Raw genomic sequence first — 21778 nt, forward strand, 5'->3', positions numbered from 1 at the left:
GAGGCAATTCAGGTCCTAAATTTGTCATCTTAGACATAACTTCACAGTGGGGCTCTAGTTGGCTTCACTGCTGGGGATCTCCGAAAAGACTACAACAACTCAGAGTGAGAAACACAGGCTCACTGGAGCAAAGAGCTGGAAGCGACAGTTAAACCTTTAAAGCACAGAAGATACAAATAAAAGGCTGCAGTTTCCAGGGCATTATCACAGGTCTGCTCTCCCAGAGAGAGGCTACAAATGCACACAAAACCACACACACGCAGCAAGGATTGGCAAATGCTTGTAACGCTGCCCAGGTGGGCACTGTCCACCAAACCGCTCCATTTCCAAACAGGTGCAAAACACGCACATGAGGACAAGTTACGGTGCACAAAAGACCTTCTCAGAAACAGGAATGTGACTTTGGGGAGATTCCTCACAAGACAAGACGAGGTCCTTGCCTGCCACCCACACGCCAGGCAAGTATATATTCATCTTGCAAAAGATGCTGGAAACAAGACCAGCATTACCCAGCAGAGATGCAATTCAAGTGGCCAGGTTTCCTGAGCATCTCCCTTGCCTCTTCCATGCCAAGGGATCGGGAAGATTACACTGATTTCCCTATCTGGCAGAGCAGCAACCCCAAAAGCTGTTCCAGATCTCCTCCAAGACCTTTTTCACTGCTCTGCAGAGCAGCTCTGGCTCCCCAGAGCTTACAGGTTCTCCCCCATGCTGTGCTGAGGCTAATGGAGATTGACTTTCAGACATTCTTTTCCCCCCTTCAGACTTTTAAGCAAAAGCAAAGCACTTTGATCCACTTTAAAATGCTGCAATTAAACCAATTTCTGAACAATGTGGAGTTCTCTTCTATAGGAAGCATTAAGCAAAACCACGCTTTTCAGTATTTTGAATAGGGAAAAAAATTCATACATTCGTGTAGCTTTCAATCCGCCCAAGCAGGGAAGCTGAAGAGATTTACACTGACATGTAAATCTCTGCGACAGATTTCTGTGAAACCACCGAGAGGCACACCCAGAAGGCAGAGAAATGCTTTACACCTTCTGTAAGTGGAGTGTGAAAAGGAAAGATATGAAAGCTGCCTCCCTTCCCCCAAATCTCAATCAGAACTCCTGCCCTAACTTGGCATTCGTGCGCCCACTCCTGATGTCAATCGAGGTAACGCTGCTGTCACACGGTGCTTTGAGGACCTCATCACTCTATCAGCAATGGTGATGCTCCAGAGACCTACACCGCAGCAAGGGAAGTCCAGTCCATGTCAACACAGATGCCTCTGCACACCACAGGGCTACATGGACCTCACAGGCAGCCGGCCTAAGAAATTGCCAGATACAAGTGCCGTACCTTCCTCCAAGTCGTTCCTCAGAGAAGCCTCCAGCAGAGCGACGCTGGCTTCAAAAGACACTTTCTTTCGGTTAACGGCATTTCTCTTCTTCTCGTGCTTCCTCTTCTTGTGCTGCATCTCCTTCTCATACTGCGCCCACTTCTTCAGCTGCTGCGCCCTCCGCTTCTGGGCTGCCCGCAGCCGCTCCAGCGTGGGCACCTTATCCAGCAGCTGCAGCTCCGTCAGGAGGTCCACGTGGGCATCCATCGCTTCTGCCGAGAGAGGGGGGGTGAAGGATGTCCCAGCGGGAAACAATGTCCCACCACAGGTCCTCTGGATCGCAGCCGCCTGCTGCTATAATGGCATCTTGAGATCAAGCTGGGAAGGGCCCATCGCAGTGTCCACTGAGAATACGGTAGAAACCTGCAACGAGGAGGAAAGTGTGAGGAATCAAGTCTCATCATTCCATGAAGACAAGGAACTAAGACTAGCCCACAGGCAACATCTACCATCTCGAAAGGCAGCTCACTTAATTGCACTTTATTTGCTTGGTTGCCCTCACTGGACTATCCGATTACACTCTTAGCCCACTCCAAACACTTCAGCAAAACCCTCTTGATTAAGCAGTAGTCTTAGTGTGCAATTCATTCACCTCTATAGCTCAAGGTAGTCTCCTCTCTTAGGAGCAGCAGAAAATCTTAATGAGCAAAGATCTTCCACAGTAGTCAATATAATTCCTCCAAAAATCAGTAGAGATTCAAGTACTGAGACACATTCTTCTCTCCTGCTTGCCCCTTCTAGCACAACCATCACCCCTCCAAGAGAACCCCAACCCACCAGGAGCATCATCTGCACTTTCCTACTCCATCTCTTGGCCCCTTCTCACTCCAGCCCCAGCCGAGGGCCGATGGAGAACGGATGGCTCCCAGGGAGGTATTACTAACACTTAAACCACCTGAGCTACTTAAAGACATGGGGGTTTGTGTTCATTTCTCTCTTCCTTCAGGTTTTTTCTTCACCACACACCAGCTCATTCTGGTTTTGCTGTACAGGTTCTGCAGGCACAGCAATGAGAGCAGTTAAATCACAGCCCTGAACTCCCGGTGTGACCACGACATCGGAGACCTCTGAGCAGCGCTACCTGCAGAGTGATCAACCAGGGAACCCATGGGCAGCCATTCAATCATTTGCTGCACAGGAGGAGGAAACATGTCCCAGATTTAAGGAGCAGTCCAACAGGGAAAGGTGCGTTTGAAATAAAGCCAATGTCATGAGAAAATTGAACGGGTTCTTTCCAAGCAGAGCGCATGAAATGGCAAGGTGAGCATGCCAAGGTAAAACGCACATAAACACATATGAGAGAACTTAGCCAGCTTAGGAGGAAAAAAATAAGAAGTTGATGGGGAAAGGAGAGCTTAAGCACCTGAGAAAACCCCAACCAGGCAGCAACACCATTCCTTGCCCAACTCTCTTGCTCCAAAAGAGAGGAACCAACAGTCTCATAAGCTCCTGTGCAAAAAATATCAGCAGAGAGAGGTAGCTAGACCCAAGTGAGAGATGTGGTGAGGATACTAAAGCTGATCCCACCCAGTGAAGCCAGGAAAAGCCACTGTTCGTCCCCCTTCAGAGGGCAAAGCAGCCCGGTGAGGGAGGCATCACTCGGCAGAGCTGCAGGGAGATGACCATGCCGTGCAGCAAACCCACCACGTCGCGATGGATTTCACCAGGTTGAGACACCCACTCCTTTTAAACATTGCTACAGACCTCCGCAGGGCTTTGACCTTACCTATAAATATCTCAGCAGACTGACAACCCGGCAAACCATTTCCTTTGCGAGATAATTGGTCTGAGAACTGAAAACAAACAAACTCAGCCAGAGCACACAGGCAGGTCCCAAAGCAGCTGCTCTATCCAGCATCCAGGGCCACCAGAAGGCCAAGGGCGGCTTCAAGCAGCACCTGCAAACCTCATTTTGAGGGTTTCAGAACAGATCTGAACAAAATTAAAAGAAAAAACAGAAAAAAACCTGTTCCATGACATAAGACTTTAAGATTACCAAAAAACACTTCGGTTCTACATAAGAACAAACCCAAATCCTTGGGAAGTTTTTCATAAGAATGATACTACCTACAAATTCAAACACTCGCCTGAGATGGGAAATATCAACTGGTGACTTCAGCATGGCACAGGAAAGTGAGGGACACGTGTCACGGCTCCTCCATGGCACGAGAGTCCCAAACAGCTCTCCCTGACCCCTGCCCACAGACCCCACAAACCCTGCCAAAGAGAGCTGCATAAATCCAAAAAGCTTTTAATTTGGGGGCAGACACATATTTCTAAGAGCAGGCACTTTGCTGGAAAGCTCCTCCCCACCTCTGGTGAACTCTGCTCTGCACAGCCCTGTAGGCATTCCTGGGGAAGTATCTTTTTTGGCGATCTCCGCTCCCCTAACACGGGCTGCAGATCTGAAGCCCCGTTCACAATACCTCGAAGGAGGGGAGACAAGGGCAGGAAATGCCTCTCGGCATACGGCACACGGCACTCCCACCCTGCGCCTTTTCCAGGCCACTTCTGCCATTGTTCGCTGAAAGATGAACAAATATTTTCCAAAACACACCTGGAGTAGAAATGAGGACCTAATTCTGCAGATTTATTAAAGCATATAAACCTTATTTCAATGTTTCCCTGTTTATCCCCTCCAAAAAAGCTGGAAGTTTTCTTGGTGGTATTAGGATTACACCTTGGAAAGAGCAATAGGACACTGATTTACAAGTAGAGGAGAAACATGGTTTGCTCTACATGCCTGTGTTTCAGCTTCTCTGTTTGCACCTCGTCCTCCAGCAGCTCCTCTGCTTTCACAACAGCACAAACAAGAGATTTGAGTGGCCTACAAAGGGGAAGGAGAAGGAGGAGACCCACAAACACCAAGAGACATAGAATGGTTTGGGTTGGAAGGGACCTTCAAAGCTCATCCAGTCCAACCCCTGCCATGAGCAGGGACATCTTCACCAGCTCAGGTTGCTCAGAGCCCCATCCAGCCTGGCTTCTTCTAGAAGTACCAGCCACCAGCATTTCCCCAAACCAACCAGCAAAGAAACCTCTAAAGGAGCAGAGAGGTCACCCTGAGAAGTATTCCTGAAAGGAGGACACAGCTCAACTTCTCCTAGACTTGGGTACAACTCCCCTGGTACCCTCCAGAGATCCTGGAGCCTCACAAAGACTTTGGCTCCATCACTCCGGCTACCTGTTTTCCAATAACCTACCTTCTTCCCTGAACCAAAAAAATGGCACGCTGGCTTCTCATTGCACAAACTCAGTCTAACTATAGCACAGTTGCAGGCCCCAGAATTTGTTTACCTGCGAAGTGACACATAAGCTGGCTGTGTGGGTGTCTGTGGTTTGCAAGGCATCGCATTTTGGTTTCTGTTTTATTTAAAGAAGAAGGGTTGCGGGAGAAGTGCCGTTCCTCGTGTTCGACTGGGCTGAGTTTCCGTGAGCTCAGCAGATCTGCCCACCGTTGTGCCGAGAGCATCCTGTCAGACACACGCGGCCCCTGGCCCCACGGGGACAACGGGGGACTCTATTTCAGGGTACAAAAGGAAGGCGAGATGCTCCCTATCGTATCGCACTCGTGCCATCGCCGTCCTCTCGGCGCTGAGGCAGAGAAACCTGCTCCAACCGTGTCAAAGATCAGTCCCTACAAAGGGCACGCAAGTGTTGGCAAATGCAATTGTTTTTTTTTTTAAAAAAAGTTTGCATTTCCTGTACATTTTTATCGCCTTAGTGCGAGGTTTGTCTCACTAAGCTCAAAAGGACTATTTGAGGGCACTGCTTACTCACTGGTGATACAAGAGATGACAGTTCTGTGAAGTGAGAGTTTACTGAGTCAGTGGTTGCAAAAAGCTGCCTACCCCACACCCGCATCCCTGCCTGGATGGTCCCACATCCCCTATAAAAGTGCTGCTTCCGAGTTCACATTTAGAGGTTGGCACTTGCAGCCCACAAAGGAGAAAACCGAGTGTTTATTTTCCTGTCCCAGCACACACTCAGAGCTGCCCCCCTCCGACCTTCCTACAAAGCATTCAACTTGCAGACATTTTGCCATAATATTGCTGAGGTTGGAGCTGGATCCATTAAAACAGCCACAGTGCTGAGTGATGCTGAAGAGCCTCCTCGTCTCCCCGCCAGACAATGAAGCTGGAGCTAAGACCTGCAAATCCTCTGTCACATCTCCCCAAGGCACTACTTAGAGCACAGCATGACACTGAAGCAGAACACAAACACTTGCAAGAGTCCTTCACTTAAGTGGCTTCAACTGACTTCAGTTTTATTCCACTTAAAAAAGATACAAACACCAGAAAGCATGGAAGAGCAATCCTTGAATGAGATTGCTTGAAATAGAATTCTCTAGCTGCTGAACTAAGTTGTGCATCTTTCAAGTAAAGGTAAAACTCAAAGCCCAGGTATGCGAGCAGCCACTCTGAAGTTGAGAGGACCATTCTCATTATAGGAGGGACCTGCAGGATCGGGCTCCACCGAGTAGGTGAAGTGTCTGAGTTTGCAGCATAAAGTCAAATCGGTGGCATGAAGAGGGACAGAAATAGCCCTCTCCTCCCCACCCCAAGCTAATCTTCTCTCAGCTAGAACTGGAAATCAAGCACAGAAGCCTACAGCGGAGATCTGAGCGCACAAGCGACCTGCAGAGGAGGTGGCTGCCTGATCTATTTATTTCATTAGGTGTCAACTCCTGCACCACGGAAAGGGGAGGAATCGCCAGATTTCCCCTTCTGCTTCCTACAAGGGCCAAGGCTGATCTCTGCTTGTTCTGCCCCACCAAATGCTCGGTGACCAGCCCATCACAGCCCTTCTGCTGACCCCATCCTCCAGCAACAAGCACCGATGAAGAATTTGCAGGCTTCTTCAGGCATCACCTTTGGGATTGTCACTGCCTGGGGACACAAAGCTTAAGATGCACGTTCTCTATTGCTGTTCCTGCTGTTGGCTGCAATCTCAGGTCTGGAGGAAGCAACAGGGCAGCTCTTCATTATCTCCCCAATGAAGGAAAGAGCTCACTGACAGCCCAGCACCCATAACACCATCCAGAAACAGCCAGAAAGCCACCGAGAGGGGACACGCAGGAACAGCATGGCCAGAAAAGCACAGAGGTTCAACCGTCCCCATAGGAGGATAAAGTGGGGGACACGGGCGCTGCCGAAAGCGTGGATGTGCCAAGGGCTGACCCCACGCACAGAGCCCAGGTCCCCTCCCTGCAGCCCAGAGCGGGGCTGAGAAGGGCAGCAGCGTCCCCCTCCCAACCCCCCCAGAGGAACAGGCTCTAAAGTCATTTCCTAAACCCTGTGGCTGCCCGGCACGGAACGGCGCCGGCTCTGCCAAGGCGCTCCCACCCCAGCGCCGGCACGCACGCTGCTCCCGCGGCCAAACCGCCGGGAAAGGGGAAACCAAAGCCCTCTTCCGGGCTGCTGACGGGAACCACGAGCCCTGCTCGAGATCGGGAGCTCCTGGGGCTCCGTAAGGTTTTTTCTTTGGTGGTTTGGGTTGGTACAGGGTGCATCAAGACCAGAGGGTCTTTCACACCGATACCACCACAGCCTGCAACCAGCATTTCGTTCTTTATTATAACTGCTTCTCTCCCTTCTTGCCTTTTGGAAAAACATTTGATTGGAGCACCATCAACAAAGACACTGCATCAAGCTGTGCCACCCAACTATCCAAACCGTTATAGTCTTAAATATCTATAACAGGGGCTGCTGGGACTTCCAATGATGATAGACAGAGGGTCAGATATCAAGAGATATCAACAGCAACCATATGGCAAACTGGGAAGGGGAGTTCAAATCGCAGAGATACTGCTGCCCCTCCAAGGAATCCCAGCCCCAAAACACTTGTCTTCTCCTGCGGTGCTCCAGGACAGTCACGTTTCCTACAAAGCCCAGGGGAGGAGCAGAGAACACCCGCAGTGATGAGCTGCAGAGGTGAGCAATTCAAAACACAGCGTTTACAGCCTGAAGGGTTTCCTTTCTTTCCCGAAACTCCAATTTTTATTCCCTTAACATGACACCCTGCCAGCCAGGTTGTGCCACCTCCTGTGTCTGCATCTCTGTGCAATGACTGCAAGGCAGGTGGGCTCTGACCATCTCCCCCAGGATGGCAGGGCTGGAGCAAAGCTGAACTCAGAAACCTCCGCTGGTAACGCACACAACCTCAACACAGCCCTGGGCAGCACATGAAACAACAGTCTGATGTACACCTAAGCCTGTACTTTCAAAATCACACGCAACAAACCCTTCTCCAGAGGTCAAGAGCATTAACTGGTGAAGAGGTGAACACACAACAAGGTCACCTGCCTGACTTCAGGCAGCAAACACGCTGCAAGAGCCACACCACCAGCTCAGGATTATTATCTCTAGTCCTGTGCTCCAGCCATGAGGTTCTGGTGAAACCCTACTCGTGCCTCGGTGCTACTCCAACAGCTCTGGTTATTGCTCCTGGTAGTAAATTCTAACACACACTGTGCGATTCTCCCTGCGCCGTGCTGTGAGCCCTGCAGCACCTGCACGTTAACCACATGGAGGAATTAAAACTACAAGAATTGTTACTGCATGATTTAATTTCACTGGTATCTGAGAAGCAAACAGCTCCTGCCCTTGCTCAGGGCTTCTGCAGCATTTTAAGCAGCAGATGCTCAGCGCTAAGAAATGAATGGCTCCTCCTGAAGGAATGAAGGGGAAAGTGGCAAGAAACATCACTTTAAGAACAAAAAAAGGATATTTCAGCCAAAACCCCTTAGGGAACACAACGCCTACAGTCCACCCTTGAGTGCTGCTGGGGGAGAGCAGGCACAGAAACCTCCTAGGTGAGCCATCTCATCAGAAATTGGGAGTTACAGGAGAGATTCTTGGCTTTCCCACAGGTTTCTTGTATGCAAAGTAAGTAACTTAATCTGTGGCCCAATTACCTTCTTAAAGCGAAGATACTGTTTTATCAGTCTGCAGCACGGGAAGTTTCGATGCTGCTTGATGCAAAGGTAAGTTTGGTGGTGAGGGTACTTCAATTTAAATTGTTCTTCTAGATTCATGGAAAGCTCAAAATTTGAAGCCAAGTTCTTCTGCAGATAATTAAAAATATTTTGGTTTGGCCACTTTATCTCTAGTTCCACATCATCCCTCCCTCTCCAACAAGCTCCTTCCTAGCAGTGGGAATGAGATATGATCAAGAAGAAAAAAGTGAAACAGCAAGTAAAATAAATAAAATAAAATAAAATAAAATAAAATAAAATAAAAATAAATCTCTTTGGAGCCAATGTTGGTAATAGAAAAATTTAAGTGCCTCATCCCTTTCTCCTCCCAACTGTTCCACTCCTCACAATATTAGCAGTTCTTTGAGGAAATCCCACCCCCCCCCAGTATTTTCACTATATATTTCTGGTAAACACACAACACAGCACAAAAATACATTCTTTTTCCTATCAATATTTCAACGTGGGCTTCCTTAAAAAAAAGACCTTCTGTGCCAAGCAGTCCTCCCCCACATCAGTGTGCTTGGAAACACGCTGCTCTACCCAGTGGAACCTCAGTGAGGAGCAGAACAAATCTGGTGGGGGTCCCCAGACATGGATACAGTGGCCGCTGAGCTCCTGGAGAGCTGGGTCTTGGGGTTTGGGTGACACGGCCGCAGCCACAAAGGGCTTTGCTTTAGCAGGACACAAGCTCAGCTTACACATTTCTTTAGGAGTAAGCCAGAGCATTAAAGCTTGGACTAACTCCTCCACGTGGATCTTGTGCAAAGCTGCTCCTTAAGCCCAACTCCCAGCTCAAGTCAGCAAGACTTGGAGGCATTGTAGAAAACCTTATTCTAGAAGAACTGCAGAACAAACGCTCTTTTCTATATCTGCTCCACACGGCTCTCTCAAGGCTGCCACTTCTCTGCATTAAACTGTCCTTGTCTGGGTAGATTTTAAAATCCAGAACTTATGTGGATTGTTTTTATGTTCACTACAGGTTTGAGGTTTTTCCTCCCCTCTCCATTTTCACTCCCCGGCATCCTGCTCACTGCCCAGGCTCCCAGGGCAGCCCAGCTCCGCTCGGCCTCCACATCCACGGGCAGAACGGGCTCTTCTGCCCCCAGTTCGAGGTGCAGCTCCAGACTGGGCGCTGGGTGAACCTTCCAGCTCACCTTGGCTTTCCAAGGGTGAAACCTCAGGTTTGCCTCCGGCTTCCAGCTTGATTAGGGAACCAGTAAAAAGAGCCCCCCTGAGCTCTTGGCCATCAGCTTGCCACACAGAGAAGGGAGAGGGACATTTCAGGTGGTTTGAACTTGAAAATCTAACTGTGGTTTTGAATCAAGCTAAAAATCAGAAATTAAGTTCAGGGCTCAATTTCGAGCTACACACCAAAACAAGCCGTCCCTTTTTAACTTGGCGCAACAGAGAAAACCATTCACCAGCCTGTACATCTGCAGAGGGCACACACTGATTGTACCGATTCATTTTCCTCCTTAGATGAGGACTGTGTGCATCAAAGCTCTCCCCTCCGCTCCCCACCGACTGTACCCGAGACAGCACAGACAGTGGCTCCAGGCGGCACATGGGACTCTCGAGATGATGCTTGAAGACAAGGACATTTTATTCCTTCAAGAATCCATCACACACCACTCCCCTCTCCCCTTTGCTCGCCCAAAGAAAAGTATCTGCTCGCAAAATCTATCTCCAGCATCAAAGGAGCAGCAGGATCCCTGCCCTCAGGCAAAGAAAGGAAGATCAGAACGGGATTTCTGTGCAAACATGAACCGAATCCCAACTTCCCTCACATGAGAGCAGCCCCGTCCTCTGAGTCAGGCAGTTTAATATCCGAGGGAAGGCATTCAACAGCTCTGATTATGTGGAACAAAAATTAATCGAGGGCATAAGTCTCCGATTTGGCTCTCCATTTATTTTTTCCACAGCACATTATATGTGAGTGTGGGTTGCAGTGCAGACACCTGCAGGGAAAGCAGCCTGACCCATCAGTGACAGTGACATTACCTTGTATTTATTTCTACGGCTAAAGCTTCCATTTTCTATTGGCCCTGCAAGAGAGAGATGTGTGGCACCTTCCAAAACCGCATCCCCCTTCCTGACATTTTAAACTATGTGTTTAGGGATCTGTAATTTGAAAAGCGACCATTTTTCCCCCAAAACAGGATTTAAAATAAGATACAGGGGAAAAACAAAGCTACTTTCCAACACGATCTCAAAACTACCATTTTAAGAGCCCACACCCTTCCCTTAAGATAGAAATTAAAGCCCTATTCGCCTGCACCCCAGTCTTTCTAACAGAAATCCTCCCATTGTTTAAAGCCTGGGAACTGCTCTACCCTGGCGCAGCAGCAGATAGATAAGTGCCTGGGTTTCCATGTACAGCTCCCAGGCACCACAAGCCGCACCAGTGTGGGGTGTTGCAGAGGTCGGGCTTTTGCAGGCTCCCAGCTGCTGACAGGGACGTGCCTTTCCCAGGGGACACCTGCGCTCGTTGTCACCTCTGTGTGACGCACCGGAGGTGACAGTGACAGCAGGCATCCCACCTGCCCCCATACAGCTCCACAGCCCCCCTGGCTGTGCCTTTCTGCAGCAGGCTGGGGACACAGCATCCCCATGGGGAGCTTCCATCCCATGGGATTACATTCCTCTAGTTTTGATTTTTTTTTTTGTTTCTTTGCCATCAGAAGAGAGTCCTGCCTACCTCTTCTTTTTCTAAGGCAAAGGAGTGATGCTGGCAGTGTTATGGTGCCACGGTGACAATGCCAGCAAAGCCACCAGAACAACAATCAGATGGGAGAAAAGGACAACCCGTGTCAGGGTCACACTGCGAGATGATGCTGGTATGCAAGAGCAGGCTTGTCCCTGCACATCCATGCTGCAGTTTGCTACACCAGCGTTGACATCAAGAGATACTGCCAAGCTGGACACCCAGCCCATAGCACACAGCGATCCAAGAGCGGGTCCAGCAGGATGCACCAGGTCGTGGGGAAGGCAGGAGAGGTCCCCAGAACAGCAGAAAACAGGAGCAAGTCCCATGTAGCCCACTAGCACCAGGCATTTGTCCCCAGCCATGGGACAGATGTCACCAGCTGGGCACAACCACCACCCGGGTGCCACGGCCAAACATGCCAAACAGCTCATCACTGCACAGAGAGAGGTTTTAAGGAATATTGATTTTGTGGGCGATTTAAGAGAGGATGCTCTTCCCAGCGAATTGATTCATCCTTTTAAAATGGCAGTTGTATTTAATTTTTGCTAACAAAATGCTTTCAACTCTAATGCTTGTGGACACTACTGAGTGTATCTATAACTATTCCAACACTCCTCAAAAGAACCAAGTAACACAAAAAGGTGCCCTCTGACCCATCCTGCATCCATCAGGGAGCCTGTGTGTCTCCTCAGGATGGTGCTGCCCACCTCCCTCTGCTGTGCAGGGACCAGCAGGGCGCCCGTGGGTTCTGCTGGGAGAATAAAGAGGTGATACTTTGGGAAAAACAAATTATGCATGCTATAGCATGGGATGTTTTCCTCCATATGGCTCAAACATCTGGATTTGTTACCTAAGGCATGGCCCTCATATCTCGATGAACCGCACGATAACTGACTTATTCCACTGCTAAACCATGCACGTGTCATCCCTCCACTTCCAAAAAATCACCCTCCTGTCCATTTAAGCCTTTGCAGGTCACGGTCAGCCATCACCATATGAGAGAAGCATCCCATGTATGGATTCTGTAGGGTACCAGTATCAGCCCATTCACAACAATGGCCATACAGATCAGCACCACAGGACTGTTTCCCTTTGAAGCTGCAGGAATATTATAAGTGCATCCTCTAGAAAGTTGAACCATTACACTTCAAGAGGACAAAGGCTCCTTAAAATGCAGATGAGCAGAAACCCTGCAGGGGAAGAGGCTGCTGCTGGCAGGGCTTGGCTGAGGAAAAGCATCTCAACAGCCCCCCCACCACCTCTCGCTTCCACCTCTGCCCAAGCACAGCTCCAGAGTCACCAGCCTTATCTTAGACGCAAGCCATCAGATTGAAGCAAAACGTTTTGCTAGCAAAATGCTAACAAACTGTTAGCACAGCCTTCTGCAGTGCCAACATCACCAGTTTCAGCCTTAAATCAGACGCTCGGAGCAGCCTGCCACTGCCTTGCTTGCGAGGCAGATTCTGTGTTTCTAAAGTACCTTATTTTTAGGCGCAGTTATCAACCCGCACGTCACCATATATGCCCTACTTTCTGTGTTTTCTGCATCTACTCTTGGCCACAGAGATGGTACATTGGCTTGACTTGCTCTTCCGACAATACAGTTGCTCTGACATTCAGTTTCATCAAATATTTACCAGTCCTTATTTTGAAAATAGATTTTGGACACTTCTCTATGAACTCGGTACCAGAATTGCTGGTGCTGCTCTCTCCTCTTCATCAGTCTAGTTCTTACTTTGCTTCTGCCATTTCTGGGACTACAAGCACTTGGGCTCTGCTGCCAGAGACCAAGGAGAATCTCGTCCATCCATGAGCACAAAGTTCAGCCACCTTCTTCTGCTGTCCCAACGTGCAGCCATGTCTGGATGTGCAAACAGCCAGACCTGCCCAGCAGAGAGACTTTTCCCAAAGATATTGAGATTTAAGGGCCAGAACTCAGCTGTTAGAACAGCTGCTCTTCAGGGAGACTTGCAAGGGCTTCCCAGGCACAGGCGCCCATCCTGCTATTCCGTACGTACCTCAGCTGAGTGTTTGTTCTGAGAAGCAGTTTTATTTGGATGACAAAAACCAAACAAACAAACAAAAGAATCAGTGTTCTGGTAGTGAAAGTCAAATTTGGGTAGCAGGGCCATCTTAAAGCCAGAAATCTGATTGGATCCAGACATGGTGGAGATGGTCCTTCTGCACCCTGCTAACAGATCCCACCAGCTGGTTTGGTGGGTTAAGCAAATCAGCAAGCAAAGCCCACCCAGTACAAAATCCCTCTTAATTTCACATGCCAGATGAATTCTTGCTGAAGACCTCAGTAATGAAAAGCCAAGCCACACACAAATCCCCAAATCTCAGCTTAGCACTAGAACCAAGAGAAAATAATAGTGGGTGTTACTAGACACCTCACAGCCAGCACAGGGCTCGTGTATTCCTCGGTCTTTCTCCTCGGATGGGGATTTGAGCTTTGAGCTGCTGAGCAAGTAATCGAAGAGAATTTGTGGCTGTGAAATGCTGCCAACATCCAACATTGCCACATGGAGCCACTGTAGAGCAAAGCCTCATACCTGGGGTTTTCCCCATGTGCATCCTCAGAGATGCTGTGACTGTGCCATAATGTCACACGGAGCAGCTGGGATGACATGAAGGCAGCTGGCACCGATGAGCTGTGCATCTCCAGCCTTCCGTCCTAGACTGTCCCCTCTCTTCCAGAAATGCCCAACCTGCAACTCCCAGTCCTTCCAGCTCAAGGGCAAAGCCCCTCACCTACAGTGGGGAGGCAAGAGCTACCAACCAAACTCACCAGGGAGGTCTCTTGGTAACACAGGGTGAGAGAACAGGAGGGGAAAACTGCTGCCAGCTTGTTTGTGTGCACTTAGGGTGGCATTTCCAACACTGTAATTGTTGCATAATGAATTTAGCAATGGAGTTCAAGAGCTATGATTCATTCAGGCCAAAAAAACATGAGTCAGCCTCCAAAGAATCATGAGATGTTAAAATTATATGCGTTTAAGTCGAGCTTGACGAATCCGAAGGAGCAGTGTAACAGCAAAGTGTCTCAGCGCAACTCGAAACATCATGCAAATGTACCCACTCCTCCGTCCAGCCGACGCAAGACGAGAGCAGCACGAGAGCAGCGCCTAAGTCTGCCGCTGCAAATCATTCACGCCTGCCACCCAGGCCTGGCTCAGGTTATCAGCCCCAGCTCAGAAAAAGGCACCTGATGCTGCCTCTTACCCAGCGCTCACCCTGACTCATAGAGAACGGTGATAAGGTCCCATCCAGCCTAAGAAAAGACCTTTGCGCAATCTCAACACGGACATCTGGGAGGATGAGCACTCGGGATGCTCGATTCACTGGGTGGGAGCAGCAGAAAGCAGAGGATGGGGAGGAGAGCAGAGGTGGGTGCGGGATGCTGTCGAGGTGGTACATCAAACTGCAGAGGTGCGGCTGGGAAGGGAGCGCAGGGATGGAGCTGGAAACAGGACAGATTTATTACAGAAAAGGATGCCTAAGTGGAGGAGCGTGTGTAGATCGCCGGGAGGTGATGCAGAGAAGACCTTGGGAAAAAGATGTTTTCCTAGCTCTGTTGGGTGATCTGGCTTAAGTTATAGCCTGTATTCTGTGCTTACAGAGCTTGCGGATATGGAAAGTTATTTTGAAGTGAGATAAGGTGCAAATTCAAAGCAGAACAACTATTCTGGGTTAACTCCCCAGGTGGCTGCTTATTCTAGGGTGACAGTACCTTTTCCTAGTTTAATTCCCTTCAAAAATAGATTAGGCCAATGGTTCTGATCTGCAAAGCCACAATAGCTGGCCTGCTGCTTTTAGAGCATCCCTAATTAGAGCCTGGATAAGGACACGGTGGGCTCCAGGATGCAGATATGACAGCCCAAATTTGGAAATATGATATTAACCTAAACCAGAGAGAAACAAGTGCCCGCAGGAGGGTCTGCACAGCCCTGGCTTGGTACAGCAGCTATTCCTGCTGCAGGGACCCACCTCGGCAGGGTCTGTGCAACACACCCTGCTAACCAGAAACCAAACAGCATGAGATGGAACCCATGATCTGCACTTTGCATGCAACCAAAAGCCTTCTTATAAAGCCATTTTTGTTTGAGATTCATTTGAATTTACCATTTATCAAGCTTCCACTTGGTCTCATTAATCACAGCCTATCAAGCTCTTTCAAATGCAAACAGAAATGCAACTGCACTTCTGGGTTTATCCTTCTCCTGCCGGAATGACGGAAGGCTACGACTCAGGAATGCCAACCCACCTGTCTCCTGCTTTTCAACCCCTTCTCATGGGATGAAATCAGCTGACTATTCTGAAAAAGAAATAAACCAAAGCACACTGGTCTATTTCCCTGCTAGCTAGTAACATCCAAGGGCAGAAATCAATGTGTTGTGCAGGAGAAAGAGCATCCCTGGGAAAGCTGAGGGGAGAGGCAGATAGGCTGTGCTGGCAGTAGCGGTACCTGCAGCAGCACGGGGATGCTGCCCCTGGAAGCAGAGGAGGCCAAGCCACCTTTATCAAAGGCTTTGTGTTTCTCACCCAGGCCTCTAGAGTCAGAGATGTCACAGCTCACCTTAATCCACGTCAGATGATATACCATTTGTTTGCTTTGTATGGATATTAAAGCTTAGCTTTCCTCGAGCTATTCATTTCTTTCTCCTTGGTACCTGCACGGCTGTTAACCCCAGTACCAACATGCTGCTGTGAAGCTTGCAAGGAAAAGGTCCATTAGGAAGAACCACGTAACTCTGAAAATGACATTTGCAAAGGTGCCAAGGGCTGCCCCCAGTGTTAGACTTGGTCCAGCATCATTGTTTCTCACTGATTAATGCTTTCCTGCTTTGCCTTGAGGCTTGTGGTGCAGTATTCACCCCTCTCCCCTCCTTCCCCTCCCAAAGTCCGGCAGGTTTTTTCTGCTGCCCTTCATCTGCACTCTTTGCTCAAGCCAAGAGCTGCACTAACTCCCTGAAGAGGGAACTATCCTGATTTCAGAGGGGAAGCTGCAGACAGCCAGTGATTCACATTCACAATTACCGGTCCCTTACGCTGAGCAGGACCTGGCACAGGAGCCGCTTTGGCTTACTCAGACCTGGAGTCTGATTGCTCCTGGGTACCGTGATTCTGCTGCCAGCAAAGCATCTGGGCCCAGCTGCCGTTTCAGGAGCACCCCCTTCAAAAAAAAAAAGAGTTAAAAATATAGCGTATATATATATATATATATAAAGGAAAACCATGTTGGAAAGTGACAGTTTACAAGGCAACGTGGCTTAAACAAGACTTTGGCAAGAAGCACAGCTGGCGTCAACCGGCAGCACAGGCAGAACGGTGCTGTCGAGATGAATGAGCAAGCGAGCACGTGGAAAGGAGATGAGGAGAGACAAGTAGATTAATAGAAGACGACAGATTTCTCGTAAGATTGCGATAAGCCTCTTTAAACTTCCCTAAAGGATGAGCCAGCTGGCAAGGCCATCCTAGGAGGTGGTGTAACTCGACTAACAGCCTTGCAAAGAGCCAACAGCTGACCCCTTTCACACATCCCGGCTCACTCCTGCAGCTCTTTAAGCAAGGAGGGCTGAACGTGCTGTGCCTGGATGCTTCTGCACCAGCACTCACCTGCAATTACAGCTGCCAGGCCTGAATTATCTTCAGGAAGCAGTGGGGTCGGGCTGACCGTTAGTGCTGCTGGAGCATTCAGTCCCATCCTGCTCTCCTGGCCCCAACCAGCACATTTTGTTGCCCACACAGGGGCTAATCCTGACCCGTGTCCCCAGCGCTCATCCACGGAGCTGCTGGGCACGTCTGGGGAGAGACAAGTCACTCCTGAAAATGGCTTTGCCAAAGTGGGGATGGGAAAGGCAAGGTGATGAGTGGGGCTCCAGCATCATGCGTTCACATCCTTCCTAATTCAGGATCCCTGGCAGAGCCAAGTCTCCAGAACATTGCACCCTGGTGAGCAGTTTCACCCTCCGAGGAGGAAGAGGAGAGAGCTGTCCAGAGAGGAAGACAAGCTTGAAATGTTAAGATTTTCATGCTTTTTTTTAAGGGATAATTGCTTCAAAACCTGCTGAAGGTGGAGAAGATGGCAGGCACAGGTATTGCTAAGAGAAAGGTTACAATACCCCCTCTTTCCAGGGCCACAACAAAAACCCATAAGTATTTGAAACTGGAGGTATCACCTGGTGCAGCTGAGGGTTTCAGAGTGAAGAACAGCAGCAGCCAGTTTGTTTGATATCGAGCAAGTTTTTCTTCTTAGACCAATTAGCTGGTGATATAATTTGCCCACTAAGGTCACTGAATCACCATTTAGCAGTTTCAAAGCAGACAAGATGAACTGCAGGCCAATTTTCCCCCTCCAGCTCAATGAGTGATTCAAAATGCAGCTAATGATAGTGGTTCTTAAGTATCTCACAGAGGATTTGAGAGGGTAATTTATTGCCCAAAAAGAGACTGACCTCTTTCACGCCAAAGCAGCTCAGCTTGTGAAGATGTAGGACCTGATTTTGCTGTCTTAATTCACAACGATTAAACACCTGAGAGCTGCCAAACTTGAGTCAGATATAGGAAAAAGCAAAAAGAAGCAGCAGACTCAAAATCAGGTTAAGGAAGGTCACAGTTAAAACCCACTTTGTCACCAGCAGCCAGAAGACCTCCTTAAGGATGAGGATAAGAAACAAATAACATACCCAGAAGACTTTTAACACAAACCCTGCACTTTCACGAGTTTATATAAGATAAAAATGAGAAATGCCCTCATTCACAAAAGCGTCATTATTTGTCAACCTCGGGCTCTGTAATCAGTAAACACTGGTTGGTATTTTTATTCTAACTGGATGAAACGTGCCTAGAGGCAACAGGCATTTTATAAATTATTAAACCAAGAGAAAATAAGGTTCCAACAAAGTGGCTGCAGAAGCGACACAGACGTACCAAGGAGCCGGTACAATTGGTACCAGCACACTCACACAGAGTCATTTTTCCAGCAACGACACACTCAACAACAAAGACATTGTTAGACATGGGCAGCCTGGACACGTGGTCTTGATGGCAAAAAGAAGATGCAGTATCTCAGCATTTCATCACATCCACCACAGATATCTGAAGTTCAACACTTTTAACCTTATTTTTCCTTATGAAATAGTCACTTATGTTTTCCGGTCAGAAAGAAAAGAAGCACTTTTTAACCTCATGAGGCATCTTAGGACATGAAGCAAAACCCATAAAAATAACGTAAGAAGCACATTTTCAATATCATCCACAGCTTTCGGTCTAACGCGTAGTGTAGAGATTAAACAAGGAAGTGAAAAACATAAACAAAAAAGTATTCTTCATATTCAGTGTCTCACAACGAACATGATCCCCCACCAGATTAAACTCAGTTTCAGCCAGAAAAACCCCTTCTGCTTTCTGCAATAACAGCACTTGGCCCTTCCACATCTGTGACAAAGCACCTACCGGTAACGGCAGGGCTCGGGACACTGGTACAGGGAAAGCTGGGGCAGCCCCAGCAGCCGCCTCTCCCGAGGTTCCCCAAGCATTTATTTGGGAACATAAACTCCAATTGAGAAGGTTCTTTTTTTTTAAAAACAGGTTTACGAGCCCTATGCTCTCCTTGACTATTTGTGAGAAGCCACACTTACTGCTACTCCATTGTAGCTGGAAGCATCCTCCTCTTCCTTGAACAGCTATCACAGCAAAGATCTTTTCACCATAAGTGAGCAAAGATATGAACGTGAATGTGTTGGCTTCTCAATGGAGTCACCTGAAAGCATCTCTACCACCAGTGACACCTCAGACTGGAGCTGGAGAAGGGCTGAAGTTCAGGCTGAAGTTCACCTGGTCTGCCAGTATCTGAAGGAGACTCTCTCCGAGAAAGACCTTCATCTCACACAGCACTTGCCATCCTGATACCATTTCAGGAATTACAGTTGCTTATATTTATGCTACCTCCTGTATATCTCTTCCACACCCAAATAATGCAAAAAGGAGAGGATTTCTAAATACAGTAAGGAAAATCCACTAACAAACAAACATGAGAAACTCATACTTCAGCGTCTTGGGTTTCACATGACGACCCACAGCACAAACGTGTAATTAAACCCCAACGCCAGTCGTTCAATGGGGTAAAAACTGCGTTCAAGAGGTAATTGCCTCCCCACCATCAGATGCGTCCAGTATCAGGTTAGCAGATTTACCGAAGGATTAGCCGGGTTCCCGATGCTTCCCTGGAAGGCAGCGGGCTACGGTATCGAACCGCTCCTCGCCAGCCCGGGCTGGGATTGCACGGGGCTGGAGTTACCGAAACTCCGCGCCGTGATTGCAGCCGCTGTCCTGGGCGCGCCGGGGACCCCGCTCCGCGGCCCCGGACACGGATATACACACCCACCCGCTCCCGTAGAAGGAGAACGGGGACCCCACCGCCGCGCCCACAGCACCCGCTGCCCCTCCGGGCCCCGCTCCCCGCTGCCGCCCGCCCCGGCCCCGGTTCCGCACTCACCCGCGGCAGCTCCGCGCGGCGCAGCGGGCCCGGCGGGCAGAGCAGAGCCGGCAGCGCCGCCGCGCAGCCCCGCTCCCCGCCCGCCTCCGGCTGCGGCCGCAGCTCCGCCCCGGGGTGGAGCCGCGGAGGAGCCGCGGAACCGACGCGCCGCAACCCCCCCCGCCCCGCCGAGCCCGCCCCGGCAGGTGGAAGGCGCGGAGCGGAGGAGCATCCCGGGGATGTTGCAAGAGCGGCTCGTTCGGATCCCCTCCCTCCCGCGGTGCGGGGAGGGCCCTTGCAAAACCAGGGCTTGTCCGCACCTGGGGGGGTGGGGCTGTTTGTGTGTGTGTGTATAATTAAAATAAATACATATTTTTTAAAAACAGTCTCCAAGTTGCGGTGGAAGGTTGCAGCTGCGCCTCGGCCTTCCTGAGGCTGCTGAGTGTGGCTGTAGATAAGGTTTGCCCTGGCTCCTGGCTGGGCGCAAGATGCGGGATGCTGCTGCCTGCGCTGAAGTTGGGCGGTCTGGGGAGGATATCCGGGTTAGAAACCGTTTTGCCCTTTTTTCTGAGTAAATAGCCGGGCCCGGCAGCAGGTTCCTGTTTGCCACGGAATGAGCTGATGCTATGGACGGGCTCCCAGAGCATTTTTTTAGGAGAAAATAAAAGAAACTAAAAGCCACCTCCAGCTCAGTGTAACATGGTTTTAAAGCACGGTGGGTGATGCTGAAAACAAACGCCATTCCTGAAGTATGCCTCATGCCCGTTTCATAGACAGACGAAGAGAGGCAGATGGGAGCCTTTGCCCACAGTCAAAACCAGTCACCGGAGCTGGGAGAGAAGCCAAGAAGCCTCCTGGGCCAGGGAGCGGCACTCGGGAGCCCACACTCACCCTGCATGGGCTGGGAGCGGAGCAGAGAGGGTTCCTCATGCTGCTGTCAGATATTGTGTCTGGGATCAGTTGCCTTTTCCGGGGCAAAATAGGTTTCGGAAGGTTTGGAGGATTAATCACCATGGTCCTCATTTCTCCTTGGGAAAGGGCCTCCACCCAGACCTAACAGATCAATAGGGACACAGCTCTGGCAATTGCACTGTGGGGTTTCATGAAAACATTCTAGATCGCAAATGCCCTTTTGTTTTGACATGTGACTTGCTCCTTTGAACAGGACAATGTGTAGGCAAGTGTTTATAGGTGGACCTTTGCAATTGTGCATGAGTGTGAAAGAGCATCCAGAGCGTGAAAGCCTGGTTGAGGTTGGAGTTTACTCCGACGAATGCTGGGGAACTCTGTGCAGAATTCACATATTACTGCTGCAACATGGCAGAACCATGTCTTAAGAGTCATCAAGTGACACATGGAGATGTGCTTTAACCATACAAACTTGTCTTATTGTTGCATTTGTACATGCAAAAATCTGGAAAACAAAGCTGATGAGAAACAATCCATGTCCTCCTTGCTCGATCCACAGATGCGTAGGTGTAGGATGGGAGGAATAAGAAAATACTCAGCCAAGTTAAATGTTAGTTACGGATCTGGGACTAGACTTAGATCCTCACCAGCCAGACACCTTGGCAGCCCTGGGCTTTGCAGGCAGGAGGAGGATTTCCAAGGCTTGAGTCTGGCATCAGAGCCCTGGCCCAGGGCACCAGAGAGCTGAGCAACTCTGCACCAGTCTCTGAAGTCCATAATTCAGTTGTCTGTTTATTTAAAATATGTTGTAAGCACAGCTGCTTTCTGAGGCACGTATGGTAATGATGGGGGAGTCACATAAATAAACTGGCTCCCTGCCAGACCAGTGAGTCAGCACAAAAAGCTGAAACGCATCTTGATACTTGGAGGATAAAAAAACCCCACAAAACTCCACCTCATTTTCCATTAAAATTTAGGTATGAGCACCATGATTGGGAAGATAAGGCCAGATACCACGTCAGCAGGGTCTTGTGGTGCCCAGAGCCCACAGTGCAGAAGGTGGAGATCTTCAGGGCAGAGGGGGGTGAGCGCATTACAGAGCCCCCAAGGGCATCCGCATCGTTCTCATTTTTGCTGGCAAATCAAAGCTCTTGATTCTGTTGCCAATACAAAGATTTGGAGCTAGAATAAAAACACAATTTGTTTGTTTTCTAATGCAGACAAGATTCACTGCATCAAGTTTTCTTTTTTGTACAAATGAAACATATTATAAAGACTCTTTTTTTTTTTTCCTTAAAAAAAGCTACTTCAAAAGTGAAGTTC

The 21778-nt window shown here is 49.2% G+C and overlaps 1 protein-coding gene across 2 annotated transcripts in view; it reads right to left on the reverse strand.

Moving 5' to 3' along the window:
- The window catches only part of PPP1R16B (protein phosphatase 1 regulatory subunit 16B), a gene marked incomplete at both ends in the record, with an annotated part of 36291 nt that extends 34688 nt beyond the window's left edge, over positions 1-1603 (reverse strand). The window contains one exon of one of the 2 annotated variants that reach the window (XM_080354508.1): positions 1342-1603. In XM_080354508.1, coding sequence (XP_080210634.1) covers positions 1342-1588 — 247 coding nt within the window. The remainder of the gene's footprint in view (positions 1-1341) is intronic. The other variant, XM_080354507.1, reaches the window with a different exon arrangement.
- Positions 1604-21778: the final 20175 nt, after the last annotated feature.

The sequence above is a fragment of the Nesoenas mayeri genome (assembly GCF_963082525.1).
Source record: "Nesoenas mayeri genome assembly, chromosome: 16".
NCBI classification, from domain to species: domain Eukaryota; kingdom Metazoa; phylum Chordata; class Aves; order Columbiformes; family Columbidae; genus Nesoenas; species Nesoenas mayeri.